Genomic DNA, 13093 nt, shown 5'->3' with positions numbered 1-13093 from the left:
CTTTATAGGCTCATGTTCAGGTTCCACGCTTTTGAAAGATGCTGGCAGTTAGGGAAGCTGTTTAAAAACTGGCAAGATGTGCTCAGTTTTATTGATCCAGTCAACAATTCAGCAGCTGCAATTTTGGCTGTGTGAACTTTCTGAATAGTCTTCAAAGGCCGTCTCTTGTACAGTGCATCACAGTAGTCTAATGCCAAAGTTACTGGGGTGGTGGTAGATAACATTCTGCGCTTATTTCTTCAGTTCCTGTGGTTGCGAATAAGAGAAATATTGTCACAGTGGGTTTCTTCTTCCTTTCTCCTTCCTCATCCAGCACGCAGAAAATGAAGTCCTATCAGAAGCTGACTGCAGACGTCCCCCAGATCACAGAATCCGGAGAGGAGGCCGCTGATGGGAAACCGTTGTGTCATCAGAAGTTGTCCACTTGGTGGCTGGGTGGGGGCCTCCTGACGGTGGCTGCCCTGCTTAGCGGGGTGACCGTCTGGGTTCTCGGGCAGATCTGGTGGGGTCAGCACGGAACGGCACCCCTGACCAAGTGCGTCTCCATCCCAGAAAGCCTCCGCTTTGACTGTTTCCCGGAGAGAAGCACAGTCGTGACGCGGGAGCTGTGCGAGGCCCGGGGATGCTGCTTTGTTGATGGTGACTGGCCTTCAGGCAGCGCGAGGGGGGTACCCTGGTGCTTCTACCCGCCTGACTTCCCCAGCTACGCCTTGGGCAGCCTGAATGAGACTGAGCTGGGAGTGCGAGGATTTCTGACCAGGAAGGCAAAGACCTATTACCCAAGAGATGTTGAGAAGCTGCAGCTCAGCGTGGAGTTTGAAACAGATGCCCGGCTGCATGTCAAGGCGAGTCATTTCCTATGGGTTAATTGTTCCCAGAGCTGTCGCTTTCCACTTTTAATCCTACTGAGCCTTCACAAGAGAGCTGGGAATGGGCTGCCAGCCCACGAGGGAGCACGCATTTTGCTTGCAGAAGGTCCCTGGCACCCCCAAGGGAAAAGGCTTCTCAGACTCTGGAGAGCAGTTGCCAGCCTCTGTACACTAGGGTTAATAATAATAATAACAATAATTTTTTATTTATATCCTGCCCTCCGCAGCCGAAGCCGGGCTCAGGGCGGCTAACAATAAAATAATACAACATTCTAAAATCATTTCATTATAAAATTAATTCAAATCAAATTGGTTGAGCAACCAGGGGCCCTCCAGATGTTGCCAGGCTCCTGTTATGCCTGACCATTGACCATGATGGCTGGGGCTGATGGGAGTTGGAGCCCGACAACACCCAGAGAGCAACAAGTTCACCGCTCCTGTGCTAGATTAAATGATAAATCACGATATTCAGTGATATTCAAGTAGTTTACGGTGCACTGAAATGAAAACAGGCAAAGATTTCTCACTAGCTCCAAAAACGTGAGCCATATGTTTGATTCTGCATGCTGTCTATTCCAGGGCTGGAGAATCAGTTGTTGGACTCCAGCTCCCATCAGCCCCTCGCAGCATGGCCAGTGGACAGGGATTCTGGGAGTTGTATTCTCAAAACACCTGAGGGTGGGTGTGCACTGGCTCCCCACCCAGATCAGCTCTGCTATTTTCAGCTGGGCAGTACTGGGGCGCAACGAACCCTTCAGGGCAGGGGCCTTGGGGAAGAGGAGAAAGGGCATACCTCAGTGGTGGAGTATCTGCTTGGGGTGTACAAGTTCCCAGGATCAATCCCCAGCTTCTGCAGGTAGGGCTGGGGAAAACCCCTTCCTGAAACCCTAGTCTGTAAGGAGACAAAACTGATGGCCAGTGATCTGACTTCCCACATACCCTGATGTTCATGCTGGATGTGCATTCGGAAGCGAGAGAGGCAGCGGAAAATGGGAGATTTGTACATGCAGGAAATGCTAGTTTTGCGCAATGAAAAATGCTTTTGAAAGCTAACGGACCGTGCCTGCCTTATCAGCCTGCTGGTCTTCAGTCAGCCTTCATCAGCCTGGTACTATTATTATTATTATTACAGTGGTGCCCCGCAAGACGAATGCCTCGCAAGACGGAAAACCCGCTAGACGAAAGGGTTTTCCGTATTTGAGCTGCTTCGCAAGACGATTTTCCCTATGGGCTTGCTTTGCAAGACGAAAACGTCTTGCGAGTGTTCCGTTTCCCCCCCGCGCTTCTTTCCCCCTTTTTCTAAGCCGCTAAGCCGCTAATAGCCTTTTAGCCGCTAATCCGCTAAGCCTTTAATAGCCGCTAAGCCTTTAATAGCGCTAATCCGCTAAGCCGCTAATAGGGTTGCTTCGCAAGACGAAAAAACCGCTAGACGAAGAGACTCGCGGAACGGATTAATTTCGTCTTGCGAGGCACCACTGTATCACCATCATCATTATCATTATTATTGTTATTATTCATATTCATTAATAATAATAATAACGGTAATGAATACTTGGTAGTTTCACGTTACCCAAAGGACTCCAGACAACTGACAACACATCTTAAAACAAACATAGATACATTAACACAAACACATTACGTTTACAATCAATGCAGTACAGCCGCAACTTAACGCCCAATTTACTTGTGTGATTTCAACCTTGTGCGGTTGAAAGCTGGCTGGTTGAAATTGTGCATATCAATTGTACACAAGGCGGGTGCAGAAAGAGCTTTTAAGCTCTCTGCCTTGCTGGAGGGAGGGGGGCAGTTCCAAGGGGGTGGTTCAAGTATACATGTTTTTGTGTATACACTTCACCCCTGCGTCACTCCTGCACAAGATGCGACCGTACTGTACATTCTGTTTCTTATTTATTCAGTGTCGGCTGTCGGAGACTGCCTCTCCCATCCGCCCCACTCAGCACAGCCATGCTGGCTGGGGCTGATGGACATTGTGGTCCAAGGCATTGGGAAGACCTCAGGTTGGCAGAAGCTGTCTTAAGTGGTTGCAATTGGAGACCTCCTTTCGCTCTCACATGCGGCTTTAGGATCCTGGCCTCAGCTTGAGACCTTGGCACAATTCACAGTGTCTTGCGTCTCCCGTTTACCTGGGTGTGTCTGTGTCTCCCCTTTTTGTAGATCACGGATGCCACAAAGCCTCGGTATGAAGTGCCCCTTGATGTTCCTCCAGCAACCAAGAGAGCAGAGAATCCTTTGTACACCATTGAGTTTTCCAAGGAGCCCTTTGGGTTGATAGTGAAGCGGAAATCTTCGGGGACCGTGCTGTAAGAATCCGTCTCTTCCCCTCTAAATTTACGTATTTGTTACTCACTTCTTAAATTCATGTCCCACTTCCAGGCTGATGCAGTAGTGTGTGAAACAGGCCTAAAGCAGTACCTCTCCTTGAACTTGACTTAGTATCCCACCACATTTTAAAGCTACTCTCTCTCTGTTCAGCCATGAGGACTGGAAACACTTTTGGCAAGGGGGAACATCGGTAAGCAGCCTTTTTCTCGTCACCTGTCCTTCCTAACATCTCTTCCCCTCCCTTCTTTAGGTTGAACACAACAGTGGCTCCCTTGTTCTTTGCTGATCAGTTTCTGCAGATTTCTACAGTCCTTCCATCCACGTTCATTTATGGACTGGGGGAACATCGAAGCAACTTTTTGCATAGTCTGGAGTGGAACACCCTGACCTTCTGGGCCCGAGATGTCCCTCCTACGGTACCTTTTATGCAAGATTGGGGGGGGGGGTCTTAACTATTTTCAGTCATGCTGTAGCTTTATTGCCGCCTCCCTGGTCAAATGTTCTCTGTTATTTCCTCCTGTTACCTTACATGTTTGAATGGCCAAAGGTGGATCAGATTCTCCCATGCTTTTTTTAAAAAAAGTTGATTAATAACAACTGCTGAGTCCCCAATTCAATTAAGGAACTTGGTTGTGTTAGAGGGGTTAACCTTACCCCCTTCAGGCTGCCTGAGCCAGCATGGTGTAGTGGTTAAGAGCGGTGGACTCGTAATCTGGTGAACCGGGTTCGCATCCCCACTCCTCCACATGCAGCTGCTGGGTGACCTTGTCTCTCAGCCCCACTCACCCCACAGAGCGTTTGCTGTGGGGGAGGAAGGGAAAGGAGAATGTGAGCCGCTTTGAGACTCCCTAGGGTAGTGATAAAGCGGGATATCAAATCCAATTTCCTCTTCTTCTTCTGCCTTCCTATTTAAAATTCCCTCCTCCCCCAAAGTGGCTGTTTGCCCCATGAGCCAATGTTCCCATAAGGCCCCATGTTTGTAATCACCAACACCTGTCAGAACCATCACTCCTCCATAAATGCGACCCAGGGAAAAGGCAAGAAGGTTCTGCTCCATACATATAGTTAACTTGTGGAACTTGCTGCCACAGTCAATGGCCATCAGTTTAGATGGCTTTGTGACCAAGCAAACCCAGGGAGGTCCATCCAGTGATTGCCTTCCATCTCCTCCTTGTAGCCTTCCTGGAGGCATCCAGTTGGCCACTGTGGGAAGCAGGGTGCTGGACTATCATGTCTGGCTGCCTCTCTAAACCCAAGAAGAGCCTGTTGGATCAGGCCCATCTAGTCCAGTATCCTGTTCTCACAGTGGCCAACCAGATGCATCTATTGGGCTATCTGCAAGCAGGACCCTGAGCCACAGCAGGAGAAGAAGAAGAGGAGTTTGGATTTGATATCCCGCTTTATCACTACCCAAAGGAGTCTCAAAGCGGCTAACATTCTCCTTTCCCTTCCTCCCTCACAACAAACACTCTGTGAGGTGAGTGGGGCTGAGAGACTTCAAAGAAGTGTGACTGGCCCAAGGTCACCCAGCAGCTGCATGTGGAGGAGTGGGGAAGCGAACCCGGTTCACCAGATTACGAGTCTACCGCTCTTAACCACTACACCACACTGGCTACAGGCACTGGGAGAGGGATCTTGGGCTTGGGTTTTGCTTGCAGGTTTCCCACAAAGAGGCATCTGGTCAGCCACCGTGAGAACGGGATGTTGGACGGGACGGGCCATTGGCCCCAATCCAGCAGGGCTCTGCTTGCGTTCTTATGAAGCACTGGCTGAAAATGAGTCTTGACTTCTTTTTGTTTTCAGGAGTCCTTCAATCTCTACGGCGTCCACCCCTTTTACCTTGCCATGGAGAGAGACGGAGCTTCCCATGGGGTATTCCTCATGAACAGCAACGCAATGGGTACGTGTCCCCTTGGCACCTTTTGGGGTGAAATAATTTAGATACTTAAACCAACCTGAACGTTCTGAGCATTGCCCATGTGGATCGGCTTGAAGGCGATGAATAAAGAAAACCAGGGAGTTTCAGGCTCTTCACTGGAAGCAAAGAGAAAAATGTTTGTAAGCTCACTTCTTTTGAATAACTAGTCAGAGGGTGGTCAAAAGTGGGTTCGTCTTCAGGGGTTTGTATTTTAAAAAAATTCCAGGTGACACATGCTTTTCAGGTAATCAGATGGATTTCAGATGCGTGGGAAGCCAATCTGAGTCGGTGCTTGCGAAGTAAAGGAGGAAAATGGAGTTTTGGAGGTGCAGCAGGGGCTTTTTACGGAGGCAAGAGCCTTCTGTTTCCTGCCGTGAGGCGGGCTCTTTAGCAACCGCTGGGCGGTTTAACCGCATCTTGCAGCTGCTGGCTCTTTGCCTTCATAGCCAGCTGCTTCTCAACCCTCCTTGGCTGTCTGTTGTCTCCGACCTTCTCTCCAAGGGGCTTGGCCTTTTGACTGCATGGAGACCGCAGAGTGGCTGGTAGAAAAAGAGAGGGAGAGGCAGGGGGCCTGCATCAGCTGAGAGGGCTACAGGCACCCTTTTGGCCAAGTACTACCAAGACACAGATCGTGTTGGCAAAGCCATGAAGAGTAAGGGAGAAGAGGGACCTTGGTGTGTCCCCGAGGGCTCTTAAGACTAGTGAAGTGGCTCCCAAACTTTTTTGGACCACTGCCAGCTTGGATCCATAACATCATCCCCAGTGCCTTCCTTCATAATACAGTGGTACCTCGCAAGACGAATTCCTCGCAAGACAAAAAACTCGCCAGACGAAAGGGTTTTTTGTTTTTGAGCTGCTTCGCAAGACGATTTTCCCTATGGGCTTGCTTCGCAAGACGGAAACGTCTTGCAAGTTTGTTTCCTTTTTCTTAACACCGTTAATACAGTTGCAACTTGACTTCGAGGAGCAACTCATAGAACGCGGTGTGGTAGCCTTTTTTGAGGTTTTTAAAGACTTTGGTGATTTTTGAAGCTTTTCCAAAACTTTCCCGACACCGTGCTTCGCAAGACGAAAAAAATCGCAAGACGACAAAACTCGCGGAATGAATTAATTTCGTCTTGCGAGGCACCACTGTAGTGGTTCGCACAACTTACTAAGGAAGAGAACAACACAATAAAATTCAAAACAGTAACACTTAATTGCACATTTATTGAAAAGCCAATTTAAAAATTCAACAGAATTGATGTACTTGATCCAGTGATGCCAGTCCTTTATACCTCCAGCAGATTCCAGCATTTTAATTTTTTTTTAAATGCCTTTAAAAGATCTGTAGGGTTGAAGGATATTGAAATCCATAAATTCAAATATCAGTTACGGTAAAGAAGGTTTCTGTTGGATACCAAGTACAGATCTTCTCTATTCTCCCCGTTTTTGTGGATTTCTCCCAACTTCCTTCTGCCCAACGATCTGCCCATTTGAATTCAACATTTATTTTTATTCATTCATTCATTTGCTTAAATACTTATTCATCACCTTTTTGCCGAAGCCTAGCAATGCTGAAATTTTTTTAAACGGTTTTTTTTCTCTTTTTCCTTTTAAAAGCAATGGAAATAATCAAACAGGACAAATAACAGATGAAAAGTCTCAGCACTAACATCAGTTGGGTTTTCTGTGGATTGATGTTTGCTCTGATTCAGCCCTGGTTTTCCCAGAGAAAGCAGTGGGGCAGGTGGAAAACCACACAAGCAGAACTGTGGACAAACCCTAAGTCTTCCTCTCTCCTGTTTGTCGCCTAGAGGTGGTGCTTCAGCCCGCACCTGCCCTCACCTGGAGACCCGTTGGAGGCATTCTGGATTTCTACATTTTCCTAGGCCCAGACCCCAACTTGGTGGTCCAGCAGTACCAGCAGGTGATTGGTGAGTATCTGTAGGCTCCTCCATACGTCCCTTTGTCTATTGTGCTTTGTGCTTTTGATAGTATGTAAACAGTCTGGGGGCAGGCACCCTGCTTTGTTTCCAATCCCACAGCTTCCTGCTGAACTCCTGCAATTTTTCCACATGACAAACGTTCCTGGTTTGCCCTGCTTTCACTATGCTATATTGCAAGAGCGCCCCCTCCAGGTAGAAACAATGCTGTAATACTGGGGAAGCATGGCAGAACGACTAATAAAGTGGGGGCGATGTGTGGATGGTCAGTGGCACATGCATACCGGAAATAGTTACAAAAAGAAATGAGAGAGTGTTGAGGAAGCAGTGGGCGTGGAAAGGGGAGTAGAAGAAGGTGACAGTCATTCCACCCACTCCAAAACACAGAAATAAATCATCTTTGACCCCAAGTGCAGTGATTCAGAGCTCAATTTTCCCCAACATAATGAATTATCCCTGCACTGGGTAAACCTGAATCATGCTGATTGGTGTTGTTTGAGGTTCTTGTCATGTGGACAACAACAGTGTTCATCCATCATGGGTCCCCAGAAATGGGTGGACTACAACTCCCATCATGTTTGTCCACCAGGCTGTGGATGATGGGAGTTGTAGCCCACCCACATCTGGGGACCCAAGATTGAAGAATGTCAGGAGTGCGTGCAGGAGCCAGGCCCTGTGACCAGTAGGGCTTTGCAGGGCTGGGGCCTTCCTAAGTTTGTTCTGGAGAGGCAAGGCACACAGGTGAGGCCGACTGGTAACTCACTACACCTGGTGGCAAGAGCCGGGAAGGGATATAAGGTCAGCATTTCCCTTCGGCTCTTGGCCACAGCAACTCGTTTCCCATCTTGCTGTGTTTGGCTTCTTGCTTCCTGATCCTTGGACCTCGGCTTCTTGACTCCTTGCTTCTCAACCCTCGGACCCTTGATTTTGTGACTCCCTGCTTCCTGACCCTCGTATCCCTGGCTTCTGGACTCTCGTTCCTGCTCCTACCTCGCCATCTTGTCTCCAATCCCGACGTCCTCAGCCGGGACTTCGATCGCCCATAAACTGGACCATGACAAAGAACACTGGACTACGTGGATTAAATCAGAATGCAAATAACTGCAAATAAGCAGTAAACTCCAACCTGGACAAGTCAAAAGGCACAGAAGGAAGAAGACCGGGGCTCTGGCATAGAGGGGGCAGCACACCTAACACTTGCCTGTTTTTTGTTTTAGGATTCCCTGCCATGCCTCCCTTTTGGGGATTGGGTTTCCATCTCTGCCGCTGGGGCTATGGAACAAGCAACGAGACCTGGGAGATCGTCAAGGCCATGAGGAATTTTCAGATCCCGCAGGTAAACATCAACGGGACCCTCCAGAATGAGGAGCTTGCAGATTTAGGTCAGGGGTGTGGCACATGGTGTTTTCCATGCAAAGGGTCTCGGGTTCAAATCCTGAATCTCCCAAGGAGGGCTTGGTTAAGACTTCTGTCTGAAATCCTAGAGGGCTTGGGCCCTGCTTGCGGGTTTCCCCACAGGCATCAGGTTGGCCAGGAACAGGATGCTGGACTAGGTGGCCCCCTGAGCTGCTCCATCAGGCTCCTTTTACATTCTTAGGACAGTACACACACCCCTCCCTTCCGCTTTAGCCTCACAATGACCTTGTGAAGTAGGATAAGGTTGAGAGAGAGTGAATCGCCTAAGGTCGCCCAGTGTGTTTAATAGCTAAGGCAGCAATCCTAATTTAACTTAATTTGATAGTAAGTTAATTTAATAGCACTGAATAGACCGAATCATTCAATAAGACTGAATTTAATAGGACATATTTCTGAGTGGAGGGACGCTGGTGGCGCTGTGGGTTAAACCACAGAGCCTAGGACTTCCCGATCAGAAGGTCGGTGGTTCGAATCCCTGCAACGGGGTGAGCTCCCATTGCTCAGTCCCTGCTCCTGCCAATCTAGCAGTTCAAAAGCATGAAGTGCAAGTAGATAAATAGGTACCGCTCTGGCAGGAAGGTAAACGGTGTTTCCGTGCGCTGCTCTGGTTCGCCAGAAGCGGCTTAGTCATGCTGGCCACATGACCCGGAAGCTGTACGCCGGCTCCCTCGGCCAATAAAGCGAGATGAGTGCCACAACCCCAGAGTCGGCCACGACTGGACCTAATGGTCAGGGGTCCCTTTACCTTTACCTTACTTCTGAGTGGACATGGATAGGATTGTGCTGTTAGTTGCTTTCTGCAGTTCTGGTCCAACACTCTTTCTTTCTCAACTGAGGTAGCACAGTTGAGCAGAGCATGGTGCTGATAATGCCAGTGTCCCAGTCCAATCCCTGCATGGGGTAGCTGCATATTCCTGCATTGCAGGCGGTTGGACTAGATGATCCTCAGGCTCCCTTCCAGCTCTACAGTTCTATGATAAAGTGGTGCCCTGCAAGACGAATGCCTCGCAAGACGGAAAACCCGCTAGACGAAAGGGTTTTCCGTTTTGGAGGTGCTTCGCAAAACGAATTTCCTATGGGCTTGCTTCGCAAGACGAAAATGTCTTGCGAGTTCCTGCGGTTTTTTTTTCCTTCCCCCCCCCTTTTTCCGAAGCCGCTAAGCCGCTTAACAGCTGATCTGCTAAGCCGCTTAACAGCTGATCCGCTAAGCCGCTAATAGCGCTAAGCTGCTAATGGGCTTGCTTCGCAAGACGAAAAAACCACAAGACGAAGAGACTCGCGGAACGGATTCTTTTCGTCTTGCGAGGCACCACTGTATCTACGCTTTCTTTTCACAGGCTGCCCAGTGGAATGATATTGACTACATGGATGGCTATCGAGACTTCACCATCGACTCCCAGAAGTTTGGCACTCTCCCCCAGTTGGTGGAAGACCTTCACAAACATGGGCAGCACTACGTGATGATTCTGGTAACCTCTCTGTGCTTTTCTCACTTCTTTCTTTCTCCAGCAATATAAATGTGCAATTCCAAGGTACGATTTAACTTTTTCAAGCAAGGTAAGTAACATCCTGTCGCTCTGGTGTAGCTTTCATCAAAGGCTGCTGCTATGCTGGGACCCTTTATTTAGAGCTTTGCATTTCCCAGATCCTGTGTGTTTTATTTATTTAGCCATGGAGGCAATATGCAATCTAGAAGCGAGAATGGAAAAAGCGCTTCCATGTGGCATTAAATATAGCATTCTCTTCCCCCAAAAAACTTGCATTGTCCTTCATCCATGGACAAAATCCTGTTTGCTCAGAAGTACGTTTCAGCAGAGGTCCCTGTTCTCCCTACAAATGGTCTTTTACGGTATTTAGTGATGTGTGCTTCCCCCCCGTGCTATAGAGCTTTCCCACCTGACTGACATACAGTTGCAGGAACAATGGGGGTGTGTGACATTATGGAAACAAGGAGGCAGTGGCCTGAAAATGTTGGGGAACCACTGCTCTAGCCCAGTAGAACATTTGAGTTTCCTGCCTTTCTTGAAGCAGGTAGCCAAAGATCCATTTGGTGTAAGAGGCTGGTTTCACTGCTGTGTGGATCCCTAGCCTACTTGACCACCTTTTGCTTTCCCCCCAGGACCCAGGAATCAGCAGCACCCAGCCTCCAGGCTCTTACTGGCCTTACGATGAAGGCTTGAAGCGTGGAATATTCATCAACAGCACCCAAGGAAAACCTCTGATAGGGAAGGTGAGAGCGAAGGAGCGGGGTGGCGTTTTGCCTCTTCAGTTTACTGTTTTGAATTTTATTGTATTGTTATCTTCCTTAGTGTGTTGTACAAAGAGCTATTCTCAGTACAGGGTATTCTCACTGGGGATACTTTTATGGAACCCAAAGGCTGGTGGCAACTACTGGCCTAGATGGTAAACATGAATTAAAAAATAAATAAATGGGTAAGCCTGGTGGGCTGGATAAGGCGCTAACCTATTGCACCCCATGCAGAAAGTTGATTGGGTTCAACTCTGCCTGAATTTTATCCATCAGATTTGTGCTGTTGTCCCCCACCCCCTAGGTCTGGCCTGGCTTCACCGCTTTCCCCGACTTCTCTAACCTAAACACTCACCAGTGGTGGCTGGAAAACCTGGACAGATTCCACTCCCTCGTCCCCTTCGATGGCCTTTGGATTGTAAGTTCCTTCTTCAATCTTTTTCGGTTTCTAAACAGAAAACAGTTGAGTGGGCACTGAAAAGGGGAGGTGATGAGTATTAGAATCATAGAACTGTACAGTTGGAAATCACCCAAAGGGTTATCTTCTCTCTTTTTTCCAGTTTTTCAAATTTTATTTATACTTTTCAAGTTTATACACTAATTTTACAATCATGTTAACATTTCAAAACTTGACTTCCTTCCCCCTCTTTCTGTGGTTCCTTAAATTTATTTTTAATATCCTTTGCATATCCATATTTACTTAATTTGCTCATTTATTCATCTACTTTAAGTATATACTCTTATCAAACTGCAAGTTAATACAATAATCCTGCCAATGATCTTACCTGCTTACAATTTTTCTGCAAATATTCAATAAACCATTTCCATTCTTTTATTTTAAAAAGTTTTTTATCTTGATTTCTTATTCTTCCGGTAAGTTTCGCCATTTCTGCGTATTCCATAAGTTTTTGTATCCATTCTTTCTTTGCTGGGACTTCTTACTTCTTTCCATTTTGGGGTGAGTGACATTCTAGCCACTGTAGTAGCATACATGAATAAGTTTCTATACATTTTAGATGGTTCTGTCCCTATAAGCATTTATGTTCCACCTGTCTCCCAGGAGCTCAAAGTTTGGTATGTGATTCCCGCCACTCCTCGTGGCATCTCCACAACAACCCTGTGAGGTAGGTTAGGTTGAGAGACAGAGAGTGGCCCATGGCCACGCAGTGAGCTTTATAACTGAGTGGGGATTTGAACCCTGGTCTCCCAAGTCATAGTCTGTCACTCTAATCACTCCTTGTGGGAATTTTCAGGGTGGCAGGAAAGGATATATTGTTTATTAATATCCTTCCTAACTTGCACTAGCAAGTTCCTTTACTTAGCAGAGTTACATTCTGGCGGTTCCCTCCCTGCGAGAAGCCAAGTTACAGGGAACCAGGCAGAGGGCCTTCTCGGTAGTGGCGCCCTCCCTGTGGAACGCCCTCCCACCAGATGTCAGAGAGAACAACAACTACCAGACTTTTAGAAGACATCTGAAGGCAGCCCTGTTTAGGGAAGCTTTTAATGTTTGATGTATCATAGTATTTTAATATTCTTTTGGAAACCGCCCAGAGTGGCTGGGGAAACCCAGCCAGATGGGTGGGGTATAAATAATAAATTATTATTATTATTATTATTATTATTATTATTATTATTATTATTATTATTCCCCTTTTTACATGCACAGCAGACAGCTGGTTGCAGGCTCGTGTGAGCCTCTCACTATTATACAATTCAGTCTGTCTCAGATTGAATTGTACGTTCCTGGTAAGTTCCCTTGAATCCCTCCTAAAAGAAGAAAGACACCACAATCTTGTTCAAAGTCAACAAAAGTTTACTCACATCAGTTCACAGCTGGATTCCTGAAGGCAGACTTAGTTACAAATATGTACATGCGGATCTACCCCATATGGGGGAATAATCTCAGTGCTTCTGCTAGCTGAGAGCTAGCAGAGCAGTCAAACGAAGAAGGAAGTCAAAAAGAGGGATGGGTGCTGCATAACTTGTCGTTTTGTTACTTGGACAGGTAGGTCACACCCACTTATCACATACAAAAGGAAGGATGCTCCAGCCAGGAGGAACAGCAAGTTTCAACTGGCTGGACCAAACATTCCCTTGCATGTCTTCTTTAGCATTACAAGGAATGTTGTACTTGACTGCCTCTCATGGATCACATCCCACACTCCTCTGATCCTCCTCATGGATCACATCCCACACTCCTCTGACCCAATGTGGGAGCTAAACATTAAAGCCCAGTGCCAGGGGTGCTGTTAAACAGCAGACCAGGCGCAAGGCTGGGGGAAGGACCATAGCTTATTGGCCAAACACCTGCCTTGCATGTAGAAGGTCCCAGGTTCAATCCCTTGGAGAGCCACTGCCAGTAGCACTAAGCTGG

The 13093-nt window shown here is 47.5% G+C and overlaps 1 protein-coding gene across 1 annotated transcript in view; it reads left to right on the top strand.

Annotated features, from left to right (window-relative positions):
- LOC308573100 (lysosomal alpha-glucosidase-like) overlaps positions 1-13093 on the top strand; it is a 31594-nt gene that overhangs the window by 3607 nt on the left and 14894 nt on the right. The window contains exons 2-10 of the mRNA XM_081169812.1: positions 314-845; positions 3045-3190; positions 3463-3628; positions 5016-5112; positions 6927-7046; positions 8273-8391; positions 9809-9940; positions 10591-10701; positions 11024-11137. Of these exons, the coding sequence (XP_081025938.1) occupies positions 314-845; positions 3045-3190; positions 3463-3628; positions 5016-5112; positions 6927-7046; positions 8273-8391; positions 9809-9940; positions 10591-10701; positions 11024-11137 (1537 nt within the window). The remainder of the gene's footprint in view (positions 1-313; positions 846-3044; positions 3191-3462; positions 3629-5015; positions 5113-6926; positions 7047-8272; positions 8392-9808; positions 9941-10590; positions 10702-11023; positions 11138-13093) is intronic.

Source organism: Podarcis bocagei (assembly GCF_964188305.1).
Source record: "Podarcis bocagei genome assembly, chromosome: 14".
Classification (NCBI taxonomy): Eukaryota; Metazoa; Chordata; class Lepidosauria; order Squamata; family Lacertidae; genus Podarcis; species Podarcis bocagei.
Note: the sequence above shows the minus strand (reverse complement) of the source record. Positions and strands in the feature narration are given on the sequence as shown.